Source organism: Emydura macquarii, unplaced genomic scaffold (assembly GCF_026122565.2).
Source record: "Emydura macquarii macquarii isolate MOO-44397 ecotype Brisbane River unplaced genomic scaffold, CSIRO-AGI_Emac_v2 contig_527, whole genome shotgun sequence".
Taxonomy (NCBI): domain Eukaryota; kingdom Metazoa; phylum Chordata; order Testudines; family Chelidae; genus Emydura; species Emydura macquarii.
Genome location: NW_027130664.1, coordinates 1,506,869 through 1,525,343, shown reverse-complemented (window position 1 = coordinate 1,525,343; position 18,475 = coordinate 1,506,869). Strand labels below are relative to the sequence as shown.

General features: G+C 60.7%; 2 protein-coding genes across 2 annotated transcripts in view; both read right to left on the bottom strand.

Moving 5' to 3' along the window:
* The window catches only part of LOC137147304 (protein S100-A4-like), a 30,736-nt gene extending 13,139 nt beyond the window's left edge, over window positions 1-17,597 (bottom strand). The window contains exons 1-3 of the mRNA XM_067539313.1: window positions 17,522-17,597; window positions 6,617-6,775; window positions 4,910-5,074 (exon numbers count right to left, since the gene is read on the bottom strand). Of these exons, the coding sequence (XP_067395414.1) occupies window positions 4,910-5,074; window positions 6,617-6,775; window positions 17,522-17,539 (342 nt within the window). The 5' untranslated portion in view covers window positions 17,540-17,597. Of the gene's footprint in view, window positions 5,075-6,616; window positions 6,776-17,521 lie in introns of the transcript that reaches the window.
* LOC137147305 (protein S100-A2-like) lies at window positions 278-2,812 on the bottom strand. The gene is made up of 3 exons (XM_067539318.1): window positions 2,389-2,812; window positions 882-1,040; window positions 278-442 (listed from the first exon to the last, which is right to left on the bottom strand). The coding sequence occupies exons 2-3, from the start codon at window positions 1,020-1,022 to the stop codon at window positions 278-280; spliced, it is 306 nt and encodes a 101-aa protein (XP_067395419.1). The 5' UTR covers window positions 1,023-1,040; window positions 2,389-2,812.
* Window positions 17,598-18,475: the final 878 nt, after the last annotated feature.

Here is an 18,475-nt window from a genome sequence, read left to right as displayed (position 1 = left end):
CCCTGCCCTTCTGCTCCTGCCACGGAGGTTTCACCGGCAAGGCAGGGGCACGACAGGCTGTTTGCCGGAAGGCCCCTGTCTGCATCTCTGTCTGGCAGCTTCCGGGTTGGATGGGCAGCTGGGGGCGTCATAAGGGGAGACAGGGAAGCCTGTGAGTAGCCTTGCTCATGAAAGACAATGGAAACATCTGGCTGAAGCATCTTTACTGTGTGCTGGGCCCCCCACACCCGCCGCCCCACATGTACACACGCAGCGGCCACGCAGGGCGGCTCCGGGCTCAGATCTTCCGGTTCCTCTCGTCGGCACACTCCTGGAAGAACTCGTCGCACAGCCGGGCGGTGAGGGCCAGGAACACCGCGTACTCCTGGAAATCCAGCTCCTCGTCCCCGTTGTCATCCAGGTTCCCCATCAGCTTCTTGAGATCGCTTTCGTCCACTTGGTCCTGCAGCGGGAGAAGGGAGAGAGACGGGCTCCTAATGCGAAACCTGCACAGCCTGGGCGCTGAACCCCAGTCAAATATGAATCCAGGCTCTATGGGCTGCTGTACCGTGAAAAGGCAGGATAGGATAGTGGTTACAGCACTGAGCTGGGCCCCAGGACTCCTGGGTTCTGCTCTTAGCTCAGAGTTGGGGGTGGGGGGGGTTATAGCAGGGGGCTGGGAGCCAGGATGCCTGGGTTCTATTCCTGGCTCCACCACTGACCGGCTGCATGTTCTTAAGGAAATCATTTCCCCTGCCCGTGACTCAGTTTCCCCAGCCGATGCTTCCTTTGGAGAGCTATGGAGATCTGGGCCACATCAGCCGCTGCTGGTATTATCTGGGGACGAGGTTGGCTGCGGGTCAGCTCGAGCCCCGGCGCCCCTGCCTCTCCCTCGCACTTACCCCGACGAAGCTGGGCAGTTCTGCCAGGAGCAGCTCCTTCATCTCCGCTTTGCTGAGCTTGTATCTGTCCCCCTCCTTGCCGGAGTACTTCCGGAACGTGCCGACCATCACCCCGAGCGCCTGTTCCAGGGGAGAAGCCATCCCGCGGCCCCAGCAGATCTGAAAGGAGTCAGAGGGGAGCTGACGAGAACAAGTCAAGGTCTTTAAAACCCGCCTTCTCGTGCCAGCCTCGGGAAGCGTCATCCATCTCTCCAGGCGGGCTTCAGAGGTGACGCGATCACGGTCCACAAGCACCCTCGCGGGGCAGAGGTCCCTGGGCGCAGACGCTGCTTTAGGAGGAAAGGGCCTCACAGGATCCAGTGGCTGCAAGCGGAAGCTAGACACATCCAGCCTGGACGTTAAGGCCCCCTCCCCCCATACTCCGGGTACGTTGGTGGAGCAAAAACTCCATTATCTGGGGCCCTTGCCGTGAAATCGACTAAAAATGTGCCAGCCAAAATCGTAGCCTCAGGAAGGGGAGACAGACTCCTAGAAGATGGGGGTTGGCAGGGAGCTCAGGAGGTGTCTGGTCCAACCCCGACTTGTAGAACCCGGCCAGGGGCCATTCCTGCGTCTGCCGGATACCAGAGCAGGTCTGGCTTTGGCAGCGCGTGTCCTGCCCATCAAGTGACTCTCACTGAACTCAGTTCTCTGGGCCCTGCTCCGTCGTCACTGGTTCTCGCTGCCCTGGCGCCCAGCAGCAGAACCCGCGTGGGACCCTCCTTGAATCCCGCTCCCACTATGCCGGCGGGGGGACCGGCGGGATCCCAGTCCCGCTGCAGGAGTCCGCCTCACGGCCAGGGCCCCGGGGTGCAGGGCTCTGCGCCATCAGTCCCTGCCCCCAGCAGCTTACAATCTAGGTGTAAGGGGAGGGGCGCCAGGGACAGCGGGAAGCAACACGGAAACCCTGCACGATTCTCCTGCCCATTTAACACCTTCGCTGACGTGTGCCAAGTGCGTCCAGGGCTGAGGGTCCCCGGGCGCCCCTGAGAGCAGAGGCCATGTCACCCGTCCCATGCCTGAGGGGAAACAGCGAATGGGGAAAGGAGGGTTCTGGGTCACGCGCCGAGTCAGTGGCAAAGCAGGGTTTAGACCCCAGAAGGCCTGGCTCAGGCTACGCTGCTGCACGTTTTTCCATTAGCCAGTGGCAGCTGTGCGTGAGACACGCCTGGATTTCTGCTGCGCACACACAATAGGAAGCAGCGCTTGATCTGACGGGTCAGAACCATCTCCAGCCCCACATTCACCCCACGCCCCTTTGAACTCAGCCACCAGCTCCCGGGGCGGGTCTTGGTAGCTGGGGAGAGCAGCTCTTAGCTGGGCCCCGGTTGCACATCTGGAGTGGGCTTTGCACAGCCGGACCCAGGCGCCTCATGCTGCACAGGCCAGGGCGTCCAAACGCCTCTCGAAGGACACTTGGCAGCCAGTCGCGAAGCAAGGCCTTGCAATTAATCCCCCGGAAACTTACCAAGCCAAGCAGAAGAGGGATCCGAGCAGCAAGGGAGGGGAGGGGAGGGAAGGCGGCCGGGAGTATATGGCCTCTTCTCTCCAGCTGCTCCTGGGAAGAGCAGACTCACATGAACCTGAATTGCACTTGGAAGACACCCTCGCCGCAGGCCAACCCGCAGCCTCCCTGATCTCACGCCTCCTCCGCCAGCTGAATTTCCATCTTCAGCTCCCGGTGTTTCTGTGCCAGATGTGGTTTGTCCCTGGGGGAGCTGGGCTGCGTGGACAGGGTTAATTAATGTCTAGTGGGGGCCTTGGAGCTGCATATCGTTTGTGGTTTCGATCTAGAATTGTCAGGTGAAAGCCCCACTCTGGGGTGTATCCTGCCCCCCCAAAATGACACCCAGGCCTAGCAAGACCCCCAGACATGAGTCCACAAAATAAAAAGGCAATTTCCCATTTGGGTCTTGGCTGCTCTTTAAACCATGAATATTAACAGCAGCTTTTCCTGTTCACCAGCACAGACCTGCCGCACTCTGACACGGCTCTGGGCCTGCCAGCTGAGACCTGTCCAGCAGGTCTTGCCACGGGGATGCACCTGTGTGATGACACACCTGGGTAACTGCAATCACGTTTCAGGGCAGGGACTCAGAGCCACCCCGGATTCAATTCCCAGACTAATCAGTTGCTCAGGTACAGAATGAGCAATGATTGCAGAGCCGGGAGTGCTGCAGAAAAGGATCTGGGGCTTAGAAATCTGACTAAATGTGAGTCCACGTGATAGTGTCACAAAGAAAGCGAGCGTCATTCTGGGAGGTATCAGCAGGAGGGTTGGAAACCAGACCCGAGAAGTAATTCTTCTGCTCTTCTCAGCACTGATAAGGCCTCCGCTGGAGTCCTGGGGCCAGCTCCGCGCACCACACTGCGGGAAAGATGTGGGCAAATTGGAGAGAGTCCAGAGAACAGCAACAAAAATGATTAAAGGTCGAGAAAACACGACCTAGGAGGAAAAACTGGGTTTGTTTAGTCAGGAGAAGAGAGGCCTGAGGGGGGACATGACAGTCTTCAAATATGAAAAAGGTTGTTTTAAAGAGGAAGGTGATCAAATGTTCTCCTTCACCACTGAGGACAGGACGAGAAGCAACAGGCTTAAATTGCAGCAAGGGAGATTTAGGTTGGACATTAGGGAAAGCGTCCCAAGTGTCAGGGTGATTAAGCACTGAAACGAATGACTGAAAGCAGCTGTGGAAACTTCCTCACAGGAGGTTTAGAGAAACCCCTGGCAGGGATGGGCTATAATACTGGATGATTCAGCGAGGTCTCTTCCAGCCCCACATTTCCATGACTCCAGGGCTCCTCAGCCCCTGAGATTCTCCCGGGGAGTCTAGTCCCTCTGGGGGTTTAGGAAAAGTCTCTCCTCCAAGCCTTCAGCTGCTTCCCTGCCGGGACGGGCCCTTGCGTTTGGTCCCGCAGCAGCTGTCCGAGTTTCAGCCTCCTGGACTCAGCAGATCCAGGGGTCCCTCCACTTCGCTCACTCGCTTCCTTAGCCCCGCAGCCCCTCAGCATGGCCCAGATGTCTGCCCCGTGGGTGGGGGTGCGCCTGCTTTGGGCCCCTGCCGCTCTAACTCCTGCCTACCTGACGGGCCGATGCATGTATCGATCGAAGGTCAGTGGCAATGAAGCAAAAGGGGAATGAAGAAACTCAGGGCCAGGCATGAGCCAACTGGCCTGCAGCTTGTGCTCCTTAGCGACTGGTAACGTGGCAGCGAAATGACCCTGGCGAGGAGGCGTGAGGTGATCTCGGACAAACGTCAGCCCGTTGTGCAATGCACGACTGGGAGGGGCTCGGCTCCACGCTGCTCATGCAGGCAGACTTCATCTGCTGCCCACCCGGGGCTGACAAGCCACTGGGAATCGCTGCCCAGCTTGGAGAGTTTGAGGTTATTGTCCTCGCCCGGCCTGTCGGCACCCACACACGTGTGCACGCTCGCACAGCGGCTGGTGTGTGGGCCGACAAAACTAAGCCTCCCAGAGCTACAAAAGCCGAGTGTGCCCGAGATCGGGTCGTGTTGTGAGTGATGCGCAGCGCGTGCAGGGCTGAGTGTGTGGGGTCCTTTTCTCCTTTGTGCTTGTGTAACTGGGAAACGGCTTCAATCAGCTCGCTCAGACTTTCCAAAACAATCACTCCTGGGCTGAGACGCAGCCTGGGAATTCCTAGCCCTAAGGAGTTTGCAGGGGAAACTGATGACTCATATTAAGAGGCCAATTAGCCTGGAAGTTAGACCTTGGCTATTACCCCCCCCCCACCCCGTCCCTCCCTCCAGGATGCAGTGCTCATTATTGGATGGATTCTGAATGGTTCAGAGGAGACTCTGGGATCACAGATCCCTGGAGACCAGCAAAGAAAAAGCTTGCTCCTGAAACGCACCATGGCACAAGCGTTTTTAGAAAGACCTTTATTGAAAGCCAAGGCCATTACATGGTAAACAAGGGGGCGAAGGGGTGCCAAGGCGCGGGAATCCCGGCTCGGCAGGCAGCTGGGCTCACTTCTTGCGGGGCTGCTTCTGGCGCTGATCCTTGAAGAAGTCATTGTAGCCCATGGCCACGCAGGCTATGAAGCTGGCAAACTCCTGGAAATCCACCTCCTCGGCCTTGCTGACGTCCAGGTCGCCCACGATCTTCTGGAATTCAGCCTCGTCCATTTGCTTCTGTGAGAAACAGGGAGAGATGCCGGGTTAGTTCTGTGCCTGCTGCTATGCATGGCCCGGTGCATTGGACGCACAGCCAGTCAAGCCTAGAGCATCCCAATATCCCAATAGCTACCTCGTTTTCTCTCCCTCCTCCAACCACTCACTTGGTTGGTTCATCCACTTCTGTGCAGGCAACCCCCAGGCAGCCGCCCTGGGACAACCCAGCCCAGAGGCTAAGTTTTACAGTCTAGCTAGTTTCAGTCCGGAAGGACAAGATTCACTCTCCCTTCCAAAATATTCCCTGTCGGTAGTGGGTTGTAGCCTAGTTCGACTCTGAGCACTTTGGCTCTGGGGCTGTCCTTCATGTCTGTGCACCACAATGAGCCCCTGATCTGGTGGAGTTCTTGGGATGCTGTCACCATCCAAACATTAAACCAACGTATGTCGTCACGTAACGACTTTGGCTCTTTGTCCCCTTCTAGTGGCTGCACCACATCTGGAAGGTGGAGTCCGCTCCTGGCTCTGGGTTAATGGGGCTTAGAGCTCTGAATCTGGCAGGATGAGCTAAAAGTGGAGGGGCTTGTTAAATGCAGAGTAGGGAGCCCAGCACTTCACGTGGGAGAGTGTCCTGCATTTCTAGAGATCTCGCTGAATAGCTCGGGTGGGGTGCCAACGTCTGTGGCAATCTGGAACGTGTCGTCATTTGGTTCATTCTTGAAACGGGCAGATTTTGTGTCTGAAACTCCCCGTGGAGTTTTTTTTTAATCGACATTTTCTTTTCGTTTTTTAACGGTGATAATTGTGGAAAATGCCAATTGTGTTGTTTTCTCTATCAAGGGGATTCCTTCTGGGGGGGGAAGGCAAGAGAGCTGCCCAAAAATGAATATTTTGATGATGGAAAAAAATGTCCCTTTATAAGAAAAAACTCCTTGTTTAAACAGACCATCAGAATTGGAAAAGAAAGAAAGAAAGGAAGGAAAGGAAAACATTTTTCAAAGAATCGGGAACTTTTTTTAAAACCTCATGAAAATGCCTGGCTCTGACAGATGCTCAGATTTCCTCGTAAATACTTGCTCAGTCAATACATTGTGACCATTTCAAATCAGGATTGTGTTCCCCTAATATTCATCCTAAATCTGTCTTCTCTTAATTTCTTCCTGTTGCAATTGTCTGTCGATCTATCTGAGGGCTTTGGAGTGGTGCCCATCACCTTAGTATCTGGGCACTTTCCACATGAAATAGGACAGTAGCACAGCCCGTCCTGGAGTCGCTGGCTCGTCGTCCCATTCGGGTTACTCTTGGTTGGGCCGTTCTCCGGGCAGAAGGGACTAGGACCATCTGGTCTGGCCTCCTGCATAAGCACATGCTCTATCCCAAAAGAGAGTGGACCTGAACCCAGCACTCCATGTGTAGACCAGAGCCCTCGTGACCATCCCACCACTGGTAAATAATTCCTCCCCGCTCCTGATAGACACCCTTCTCACATCTCCCCCACCCCCATTATAAGTGGTACCCGACACATCTCGGCTTTTCATTCCTTCCCTCCACCGCGCCGCTTACGCTCTCGAAGATGGGAAGTTCCTCCATCAGCAGCTCCCTCAGCTCGGCCTTGCTGAGTTTGTACTTGTCGCCGTGCTTGGTGGAGTACTTGTGGAAAATCAAGACCATCACGGCCACCGCCTGCTCCAGGGGACAGGCCATCACAGGCCGCTCACGAACCTGAGAGGCGGAAGCAGAGGGTGCGAGTCAGAGCAGGAGAGGGGAGCAAAGAAAAGGTGGTGACACTGGGGCTGGCGTCGTCTTTGTGCGCTGACCGCCCCTCAGCCACGCTCACGGAGGAGGAGGGAAGATGGGGCCAGGCCTGTCTCAAACCCTGGGTCTGGAAAGGAATTCACGCTGGGAAAGGGATGCCGTCTCCTCCGTGATGGAGAGGGACTTCCACAGCGGGAGTGGAAGGGCATTGGCAGCTGACAAGGGGCATTGGCATAGCTGGGCACAGCGCTCTCCAAGACCTGGGGACCGACAAGCTAGGCAGCAGTTCTGCAGAAAAGGACCTGGGGGTAACAGTGGATAAGAAGCTGGATATGAGTCAGCAGTGTGCCCTGGTTGCCAAGAAGGCTAATAGCAGATTGGGCTGCATTAGTAGGGGCATTGCCAGCAGATCGCAGGTAGTGATCATTCCCCTCTATTCGGCATTGGTGAGGCTGCATTTGGAGTATTGTGTCCAGTTTTGGGCCCCACACTACAACAAAGATGTGGAGAAGTTGGAGAGAGTCCAGCGGAGGGCAACAAAAATGATGAGGGGGCTGGAGCACAGGACTTATGAGGAGAGGCTGAGGGAACTAGGCTTGTTTAGTCTGCAGAAGAGAAGAATGAGGGGGATTTGATAGCAGCCTTTAACTACCTGAAAGGGGGTTCCAGGAAGGATGGAGCTAGGCTGTTCTCGGTGGTGGCAGATGACAGAACTAGGAGCAACGGTCTCAAGTTGCAGTTGGGGAGGTCTAGGTTGGACATTAGGAAAACGTTTTTCACTAGGAGGGTGGTGAAGCACTGGAATGGGTTACCTAGGGAGGTGGTGGGATCTCCATCTTTAGAGGTTTTTAAGCTGCGGCTTGACAAAACCCTCACTGGGATTATTTAGCTGAGGTTAGTCCTGCTCTGAGCAGGGGGTTGGACTAGACACCTCCTGAGGTCCCGTCCAACGCTATGATTCTATGATCTCCACAGCTGGCGCAGGGACTGGCACAGCTGGAGACAACATCTGGGCGAAGGCTGCAGAAGGCAAAATGCAGCTCCGACCCACCTTGGGAGCCATCTAAGAGGGTGACGATCTATCGGGGACCCGGGGGGAGCAGCTTACTGAGATCAGCGCAGGTTCTGGCAGCTAAGGGGGAGCAGAGACGCTGGTGTGCAGCAGGAACTTGGCTTTTATACTCTCCCGAATCCCCTGGGGATTTCAAAAACCAGCCAGTAGCAGGGGATCTTGTCCCACAACACGCCACTCCTTAGCTCCTAGGGTTCTCTGCCGCTGAGTAAAGGAGATTCACACCCCTCCCCGCCACCGGCAAAATTCACCCACACCCCGTTTTTGCCTAACGAGCCGTGTGATCTCATTACCAGGGGGTCACTGGCTCTTCACAGAGGTCATCGGCCTCCTGTGCTGGCGGGTGGCGCTGTGGAATGGGCTGGGCTGAGAGGCGAGCTGCCTCCTGGGCGCAGTCGTCAGTCAGGGCCGCGGGTGACGGAACCAGATCTCGGCCCGCACGGGGAGCTCCCAGCAGCCCAGTGAAGCAGGCCAGGACTCCACCACCCGGTGCCCTGGGGCTGCCCAGACCCGGGGAAGGGGGGTGGGCTCCTGCTGGGATCTGGGGACCCCTGCTCAAAAGCAAAAGGAGCCCTCGCCTCTGGGGCAGATGTGAGGAGCCCCCCGCCCACTTCTCCCGCTCTCAGCCCCTCGTGTCACTTGCCCCCAGGGAGGAACGTGGCCCGCCGTGCGGCCAGCGCTCCAAACAGCCCCTTGCACACGCCACGGGCTCAGCAGAGCATGGCTAGCTGTGCTGGCTCTTGCAAGCCCAGTTAGCCTCCCCGTTCCCAGGCCCTGGCAGGTGGGGTGACACAGGCGGGGCACCCCTGGGCTCCTCTGGCCTGGCTGCTGCTGGTTCCGTGCCGCTTGGCGCGGGTGGCGGCCGTGTTTGCTGGGACGGGTGAGCTCACAATCCTGTTTGCACAGCCTCACAATGGCAAGAGTCTGTTTGATTAGAAGGTGGCAGCCCCGATGGATCCAGCCGTGAAACGTGAGCCGTGGAGCTCAGGTTCCCAGCCTTGAGGTGACCCCAGGGGTGGGGGCTGAGTCACGGCTGGAGCTTCCTTAGAGGCAGGACCAGGTGGCAGTTCAACAGCTGGGCCCACGGTTGCTTTTTTTCACCTCTGAGTCATTGTCTGAAGCCAGTTTAGGCAGGGCCGGGAGCTGAACTAATCCCTAATGGTGTCAGATCATAGCCTGGGAACCCCCTCCCGGCTCAGTTTCCTGGATTGTCAGAGCAGACAGGACCCGTAGCCCATCGAACGCCCGGCCCCAGCCAGAGCATTTCACCCACGGAGCCCAGCATTGAACCTATTTCTGCCTCCAGCCGGGGTCTGACATCCAGAGATGAGGTTCCGCCCCTGCCCTCGCAGTGACTTCCAGCAGTCAGTCCCCCTGGCTGTTCAAAGTGTGTCCCGTGTTCCTGAATTACATTGCTCGGCCCTTCTCTTCCAGCCAGCGGCTCTTACGCTGCCTTTCTCCACTCCATTAAAGGGCCCTTTAGTACCTGGCGTTCTCTCCCCAGGAAGGTGCTTAGACGCTGCGATCCAGTCTTTGTGATCAGCTGAACAGACAACTCCTCCTGTCTCTCGCTTCCAGGCCTTTTTCTCAAGCCCGCGAGGCAGGGGCTTTGGCGCTGTACGAAGGCGGCACAAAGAAAAGAGTCTGTCCCGGCCGCAGAGACGGCGCGAGCTCCGTTTTAATGAACTCTCCCGGTCCGGTTCCCAGTCAGACGGGCCCGTGTAACAAAAGCCACCCTCGCCGTTGTGGCATCGCACAAGCACCCGAAAGGCCCCGCTCCCGGGGTCCCGTCGCTGCAGTGGCGTCTGCTCTTTCCTTTGAAAACGGTGGATAATTTCGAAGAAAGGTGGGAAACCCCGAAAGGTGGGTGAACAAACAGAGCCCGGGCTGGTTCTTTTGTGAAATCGCAGGCGTCTGGGGTGGCCAATTGGCGCTGAGAGGCCAAAAGCAGGACAGGTCCCAGTCTGCAGCCGGTCCGTCCTGGGGCGTGGGGCCGGGAGAGCTAGCCGGGGCGTCACTCCTGCTCCACCTGCGCTAACGTTCACGAAAGGCGTTGGGCCTGCAGCGCTGCCGCGCGGCGTCCCCCAACCCTGAAATTCCCTCGGGGTGAAATTCACCCCCTCGTGCAAAGACTTGGGCACCATTTCAGTCGTGTTCCTGACTCCCCACGTGTGCAGAGCGGGGGCAGGTGTCAGGTGTGCAGCCGCGTTCACCCCCCAGTGACTCCGGATGCCAGGAGAGGCAGGTTTTGCATGCTTGCTTTGCATGCCCAGGCGGCGGTTTGATTTCCCAAGGGTGGGGCGGGAAGCCACAGAAAGTGCTGTTTGCATCCACGCTGGGGTGAGCCGTGGGTGTACACTGGCAGTGCACTGGGGGACACTCACCGCTGGCCAGGGGCCAGGATAGCCACGGGAGGAGAAAGCTGGGCTTTGTCAAGGATGCTGCTGCTCATTGATTTCACGCTCCCGGGAGCTCGGTCCAGCGGGACCCACACAGCCCCTTGGCCGCGCACCGGCCCGACAGGGCTGCTTACGCCAGGGGCGTGCGGCTGGATGGTATCGTCAGGCATGAGGGAGTGAGCCAGTGCAGCACGTCCCCCTCCATACGTCCAGCAGATCCCGACAGCCCAACGGCCCCTTCAATCTCACACCGCAGGGGGATGGAGGCTGGTGCTGAGTGCAGGGGGTGGGGGGCCCCGGACACACGACAAATGCCCTCCCTCCCCCCAGCCAGCACCTGACTCTGCTTCCTCCACGCCCAGTATTCCCGGGGGCCCCCTGAATTTCAGGGCGACCGACAGCCCCGCGGGACCGAGGCCGCTAGCCACGGGACACAAGCCAGGCCCTGCAGTAACCGGGGCCGGCTAGGCTGGGCGGGAGCCCGTGGCTCAGGCAGACGCGGTGGCCCAGAGGTTACGGCACCGGACGCGGAATAAGGACACTCCCCCCTTTGCCTGGTGTTCGGAGGCCGTGAGCTCTTTGGGGCAGGGCCTGTCTCCCGAGCCCCGGGCGCAGCAGGGCCCCAGTCCCTCGCCGCCATCAGGCCATCCTTGGCCCCTCTGCCAACAAGAGGGTCACTTCCAAGCCGTGTCCCTGCAGGGCTCAGTTCACACTCTGCCCTGCCCTGCCCTGCCCTGCCCAAGCCTCCTTTCATTCAGGCCTCCAGCCGGCCTCAGGTGACAGTAAAACCCCCACCCCTCCTTCCCCCACGCAGGGGCAAAGTCCAGAGAGCTGCGCCGAGGGCCTGAGCTGGATTTGAACCCGTGGCCTGGTGGCGACTGGCTCTTTTCTGCAGCATTTGGTGCCACGGGACGGTCTGCGCCCGGGGCTGTCGGGCACGGCTGTTATGAGAGTAAACAGGCAGGGGACAGCGGCAGGGCGCAGGGAGCATCTGCACCACGGGGCTAAGAAAACGCAGCGAGGTTGTCTCAGCCGCCCGTGGCCCCACGAAGGCCCAGCCGCCCGCAGCGGGAGCTCGTGGCCTTCGGGTCCATGCCATGGGTTTCTGGCCAGGGCGGCTGGGAGTGCAGGACTCGTGAACTCCCCTGGTGCAGGACAGAGACGTTCGCTGGACAGGGGGGATTGCAGGGGCGAGGGCAGCACCCGGAGAACTGACTTACAACGGAGCTCTCCAGGCAATCAGCGAGATGGGTCAACTGCAGTGCAGCCGCGGTGCGATGAGCCGTGCGACAATGGTGCAATGAGCCGTGCGACAATGGTGCGATAGGCCATGTGACAATAGTGCAATGAGCCGTGCGACAATGGTGCAATGGGCCGTGCGACCTGCAGTGCTTGCAGATTGCGCTCTCCTACGCAATTCAAGCCAAGCTGGCTGGCCCAGCCCAAGCCTGCCTGCCCCGGCCCCCCGTCCACACACACACACCTTTGCCTGGGGCAACAAGGTTCCCACAGCAGGCGGGCGAGCGACACCATGTTGCACTGGGGCGTGGGAAGCTGCTCCCTCCCCCGCCTGCCCCGGGGCTGGTGGGACGCAGGGTGGCTCTGTCGTGGGCCGGATACAGCTGGAGGCCAGGCAGATTTATCCACCCAGGTGTGGGGTGGCTGCCGGACGCCGCATCCCTCCCTCCCCCAACCCTGCTCAGAAGCAGATGCAACCAGCCCCAACCAGCAGGACCCCAGGGGTAACCTCCCCGGGCCCCATCCGCGAGCCGTGTCCCCACGGTGCGAGCGCAGCGGCTCCAGGCAGCGGGAGCTGCACCAGGGAAGGATCTCGCTTTCCCAGGGCCCGAGACGCGTGCTGGACGAGCAGGGAGGAGAAGACGCAGGGCGTGAGGCAAGTGGCAGGAGGTGGCTGAGGACAGATCCTTGCGGCCCCGGCGGGGAGGTTGGGTGCCGGGATGGAAACGGCGGGTACCAGGAGGAGACGCTTGCGCCGAGAGCAGGCAGAGGCGTGGTGGGGACCGGAGAGCGCGTCAGGTTTGAAAAGCCAGGCCCCGGCCCCGGCCCCAGCCCAGTCTCACCTGTGTGGGTCTCTCAGGGGGAGGAGGGGGCTCCCACACAACTCCCTTCCCCCACCGCCAAGGCCCAGCTGCAGCCTCTCTGGCATCTCGCCCCACGAGCCAGGGCGTGGTGCCCCCAGTGCCAGGGCCCAGCCGGTATTTTGCTTTGGGTGGGGCAGGGAGTTTGGGTTGCTGGACAGGACAGGCTTTGTCCGGTTCCCGGCGCGGATGGGTCCGAGAGACACAGCAAGAATGCACGAGACCCCGTCCCCACAACACACACCCGCCACGCACAACACAATGCCACCTCGCCCCTGCACGCAACGCAGCCCGCGCCACACAAACAGCCTAGGGTGTGGACACACGCTGGGCTCAGTTAGCACACGCTCCCCGCACACACACACACACACACACAACATAGACCTGTCCCTGCACCCCCACAGCGCTAACAACACACAGCAGAGAAACACACACGGCGCACGCGTGACACACGCCACGCACACGCGTTTCCCACCACCCGGCTCACGGGCCGCCCCTTTCCCCGGCCGGGGGCTCTCCAGCCGTCCATCGGCTCCAGCTGCTTTGTGCCCATGTCGGTGTTTGCTGAGTGATCGTCCTCGAGCCAGCCCTGCAGCCGGGATGATTGGCCCAGCTCAGCGGCCGGCACCGACGGAGCCGGGAGAGCAAACTGCTCACAGCACCGGCCCGGACGCCTGGGTCCCACTGAGAGGCGGGGGAGGTGTCTCCTACCACTGAGCATCACGACTCTCACAAATGGTGTCTCGCAACAGTGGGGGGGAACCCATCACCCTGCACCCCCCGATAGGGGGAGCAGATCCCCCTTCATTGTCCCTCCCAAGAGATTCTTGGACCCCCTCCCCCACCATTGGGTCTGTACGGAGCTGCCTATAGGACTCATCTCCTGGCCCAGGGCCTTGGAGGGGAGGGGTCTTGAGTGAGGCAGGGGGGCCCACAAGAATCATAGAATCATAGAGTTGGCAGGGACCTCAGGAGTGTCTAGTCCAACCCCCTGCTCAAAGCAGGACTAACCTCAGCTAAACCATCCCAGCCAGGCTTTGTCCAGCCGCAGCTTAAAAACCTCTAAGGATGGAGATTCCACCACCTCCCTAGGTAACCCATTCCAGTGCTTCACCACCCTCCTAGGGGAAAACTTTTTCCTAATGTCCAACCTAGACCTCCCGCCCTGCAACTTGAGACCGTTGCTCCTTGTTCTGTCATCTGCCACCATCGAGAACAGCCTAGCTCCATCCTCCCTGGAACTCCCTTCCAGGTAGTTAAAGGCTGCTATCAAATCCCCCCTCATTCTTCTCTTCTGTAGACTGAACAAGCCCAGTTCCCTCAGCCTCTCCTCATATGTCTTGTGCTCCAGCCCCCTAATCATTTTTGTTGCCCTCTGCTGTACTCTCTCCAACTTCTCCACATCCTTTCTGTAGTGGGGGCCCAAAACTGGACACAATACTCCAAATGAGGCCTCACCAATGCCAAATAGAGGGGAATAATCACTTCCCGCGTCCTGCTGGCAATGCCCCTCCTAATGCAGCCCAATATGCTATTAGCTTTCTTGACAACCAGGGCACACTGCTGACTCATATCCAGCTTTTTATCCACTGTTACCCCCAGGTCCTTTTCTGCAGAGCTGCTGCCCAGCTCGTCGGTCCCCAGTCTATAGCTGTGCATGGGATTCTTCCGTCCTAAGTGGAGGACTCTGCACTTGTCCTTGTTGAACCTCATCAGATTTCTTTTGGCCCAATCCTCCAGTTTGTTTAGGTCCTTCTGTATCCTATCCCTACCCTCCAGGGTATCTACCACTCCCCCGAGTTTAGTGTCATCTGCAAACTTGCTGAGGGTGCAATCTACCCCATCTTCCAGATCATTGATGAAGATGTTGAACAAAACTGGCCCCGGGACCGACCTCTGGGGCACTCCGCTTGTGGCCGGCTGCTAACTAGACATGGAGCCCCTCCCTGCAGAAAAATGGACCCTGCATGAATCCTAGCCACATCGGGTTGGATACGCTTCCAGCCCCCGGCGCCAGCCCAGGCCTGACCGGGGCTTGTCCAGCCCCCTCTTAGAAACCTCCAGTGCCGGGGATCCGCTCCCCCCCACCACGGCCGCCGGTTCCAGAGCTGGGCCCCCTCAAGGGCGAGGACACTTTTCTGCCCCTTGCTTCTTGTCCCGCCTCCCCTGGGCGCGGAGAAGAATCAATCCCCGCCCCGCAGCTCGGGTGTGCAGACGGGTCTCGGGTCAGCCTGCTTTGCCCCAGACTCAATGGGCCCCGTTTTTCTGCCTTTCACTTTTTAGACTCGGCATTTCCGGGGGGTCTAGGAAGTGCCCTGCCCTGCCCCCCGCCCCGCCCCTTGGCCCCAGCCCCCGCCAGGATCAGGCCTGGCGGCGTCACCAAGGCAGCTATTTCCAATGCCAAGTTCACACGGCCCCCTCTAGCTGAGGGCCCCCATCCCCCCGGTCTGTGCTGGATCCCTGCCTTCCCACCCCCCTCCCGGCTGCTGGATTCCCACCCCACCCCCGCCATGCATGCTGGATCGCCCCTGCCATGTGCCCTGGATCCCCTTCCCCGCTTTTGGTGGATCCCTCCCCCCCGTGCTGTGTGCAGTCCCCCCCGCCCCCGGTGTGCCGGCCCCAGGGGACGGCCAGGCCCTGGCATCTCTCTGTGAGCTGCAGCAAGCGGCACCGCCCGGCTCTGCGGTTTCCCAGGCAGATTCCAGGGCAATGACTCAGCCGCCCGGGCCCGGCAGCGGGGGGGGGAGGGGTGCCCAGCCCCCCCCTCGCTCTCCGCCCAGTCAAGTGCCCCCACCCCCCCCCGGCTCAGGCCTGCGTCCATGGGGTTGGGGGTGAGTGGGGGGCCCATGAGACACGCCCTGTGAATAGCGGTTGCAGCTGGGGCAGGGCCCCGTGGGGAGGGGCGGCTGCTTTGCCAGGCGGCTGCTGGGGGGCAATGATGGGGGGGGGCCTCGGGCCAAGGGCTCCTGCTGGGGGGGGGCAGGGCCCATGTCTGCAGGGGCAGGGCCCATGTCTGCAGGGGCAGCCCCTTCCCTGCTCCCACCCAGTGCCTGGGCTCCGCTCGCGTCAGGGTCCGTCGTGGGGGGCACGTGGACGGGGGGGAGAGGGGGCGGCTGGAGATTTGGGGAATGCCTGGGCCTGTGGTGCCAAGAGGAAGCTGGGGGGGGGGCAGCCCGGCGTTTGCACCCCCAGGGGCAGCCCGGGCAGCCCGCGATCCGCTTCCCCCCCCCCAGTGGAAAATCCCTAGCCAGGCTCTCCCTGGCCCCCAGCCAGCAGCGTGGGCGGCACCGCAGCCCGGGGCCAGAAACCGGCGCAGCCGCGCTCGCTGCCGGGCCCTGAGTCGGGAAATACGTGAACCCCTCCCCCCCGGCCGGGCCTGATCCACCCCTCCCCCAGGCCGGGCCTGATCCACCTCCCAGGCCCAGTTCCCCCCGGCCCGATTTACACCCACACTTCCACACAGCTGCCAAGGGTCCCCCCCGCCCCCGGGGCAGCCTCACCACAGAGATCAAGGGCTGTCTTGGGCCCCCCACTTGCTGCCAGAGAGGCAGAGACCCTGCAGGGCTGGGGGTGCTCATGGAGTCCCCAGTCAGAAGAACAGGTGGGGACTGAGGGGCACCGGCAGAGCTGGGGGGAGCCGCAGGCTGGGCTAGCCGGGGGCTGCAGGAGGGTTAGCTCGTACCCTGCCCCAGGCAGCCGCCTTTCAGGGAGGATTTGCCCCCAAGGGGCAGGTGCGATGGACAGGGAAAAGCCAGGGTCTCGGGAAAGCCGGGCACCCAGGCGGGAGGGGGGCCTGGGCGAGATCCGGCAACACTGGGGTGTTTTCGCGGCCCCGGAGCCCGTTCCCCACGCGTGCCAATGGAACGCAAAGGGAAACCCGGGCCCCCGGCTGTGGCAACCCTTTGCAAAGCCCTTTGGCCTCTGGCTGGGCCCGGGTGGGTTGCAGACCCGGCCGACCGGTGCCTGCCCCCTCCGCTGCATGGCTTGCACGTCGCCCCTCCACTCAGCTCAGCTCAGCGCCTTGCTCGCACCCAGTGGCCCCGTGTCACCCAAACAGCCAGTGCTTTTCCCGGCTCCGGTTTCACGCCTCCCGTTCACACGCAGCCGCTCTGGGCCCGAGCCTGCAGCCGCTGACGGCTGGGGGGATCTGGGGCAAAGCGGTCACTGACAGGCCTGCTCCCCGAGAGCGCGGAAAATCTTGGGGGATTTGTTCTGAATGTAAGAGAAGAAAACGGGATTGTCCCACCTGCACCTCTGGGGCTCTGCCCCCCCATACCCAGCCCTGGGGCTCTGCCCCACACACCCGGGGGCTCTGTCCTTGGCTGCTGTTCCCACCTGCCGGGAGTTCCCATTTGCACAAGGCTCTTGTGTCTCTTTACTTTCGGAGAAGGCCCCGAGCGGTTGGATGAGTCACTCAGCCCTGCCCTGGGCACCTGCCATCCCTTGGCCCTCAGGCTTTGCGGTGGCAGGGCGGGGCTGTGGCATCTTTCCCCTGTCCGGGGGGGGTGCAGGGGAGGTTCCCAACAGGCTCTGGTTACCAAGGGTGAAATTGGGGTGCCGGGGCAGGCGTTTGCAGCCCCCTGCCATCCCCAGGAATTAAAGCTGACCGACTTTTTTTCCACTGAGGCTGCGCCCGACACCTCTTCAGGGACGGGCGGTTGTGCCTGCTCTGCTCCCTGGGCGAGCTCCTGTCTCCCCAGCCGGGGGCACAGCCCCACCAACGGGGCCCCGGGGGCCCAACCGAGATGTGAACTCGGCTTGTCGGAGTCCACTCCACTGAGCCTGCCGCCAGGGAGACGGACAGACGGACAGGGGAGGCAGCGCCCAGTGCCAGGTGTCCGCCCGCCCCCCTGTCCTGAGAATCCCTCGCGCCAGCCCGGCAGAGGAAGGGGGAAGCGCTGCAGCCCGGCTTGCGTTGCCCGTTCCCAACGATCCAGGCGTGGCAGCTGCAACTGGGGCATTATCTCCTCCCTCCGCGGCCGTTTCCTCTGTGTTGCTTGCTCCTAAGACGCTCTGGGAAATGACCCCACCAGAACCGCCTCAGACGTCATGCTCCCCAGAGCCCCGGGGCAGCCCGTGCAATGAGCACTCAGGCCTCCCTTGTGAGTCCGTGTCTCACGCTCACACAACCCGTGCGGCTTACCCCCAGCAGCAGGCGCATCGGGAAAATCCCTGGGGCTGCCCCGGCCCAGGCCGGGAGGGGCCCCTCATCCTGGCTCTGCCACTTATCTGCCTCCTCTGTGCCTCAGTTTCCCCATCTGGACAAAAGGGAGGTGACAGTACTGGGGAGTGGCCTGCTTTCCAACGCTCCCCCCCTCCATGGGTCGGGTCTGCCCCAGCTCGGTCTCTGTGCTAGCCAAAGCCCACGGGAGCAGGCATCGTGGGGCCCAGGGTTTATTACAGGTGCTGATGGGGGGTGGGGGATGTCAGTGCCCAGGCCTTATGGGGAGGCGGCTGGACTGGCTCCGAGCCCATCAGGCGTGATGGGGACCGGCCCGCCAAGCCGCTGGAGTTCGCTGACACCTAGTGGTGCACTACAGCATGGCCGTGTGAGTCTGTGCACACTGCACATGCTACACAAGCCAGCGAGAGTCCTGCAGCACTTTCGAGACCAACAAACGTCATCTCTGCAGGCGTCAGCTTTCGTGGGCTGCAGCCCACTTTGTCAGAGGTGAGGCACAGCAATCAGCTGGCGGGAACGCACACACATAGCCCAGGGCAGCAACAGCGATGGGGAGGTGGATGAAAGCTGGGCCCGTTCCGTGCGAGCGCTTGAGGCCTGTTCACAGCCACAGAGGAGGAGGTGAGAACGTGTGAGCAGTGGCAATCCCTTCTTGTGCTGCGAGAACCAGTCCCCGTGCGGTTCAGACCCCGGCTGGCGGTGTCAAGTTCGCAGAGCTGTTCCCGCTCTGCAGTTTCTCGCTGCCGTCTGGTTGTGAAGTTTGTTTGTAGCAGTACAGCAACTTTCAAGTCAGCCACAGAGTGTCCTGGGAGACTGAAGCGCTCTCCGACCGGCGGATGGATGTTGTTGTTTTCTGTGTCTGACATGTCTCCGTGTATCCCTGTGCGCAGTGACAGCCCGGGTTGGCCAATGCAC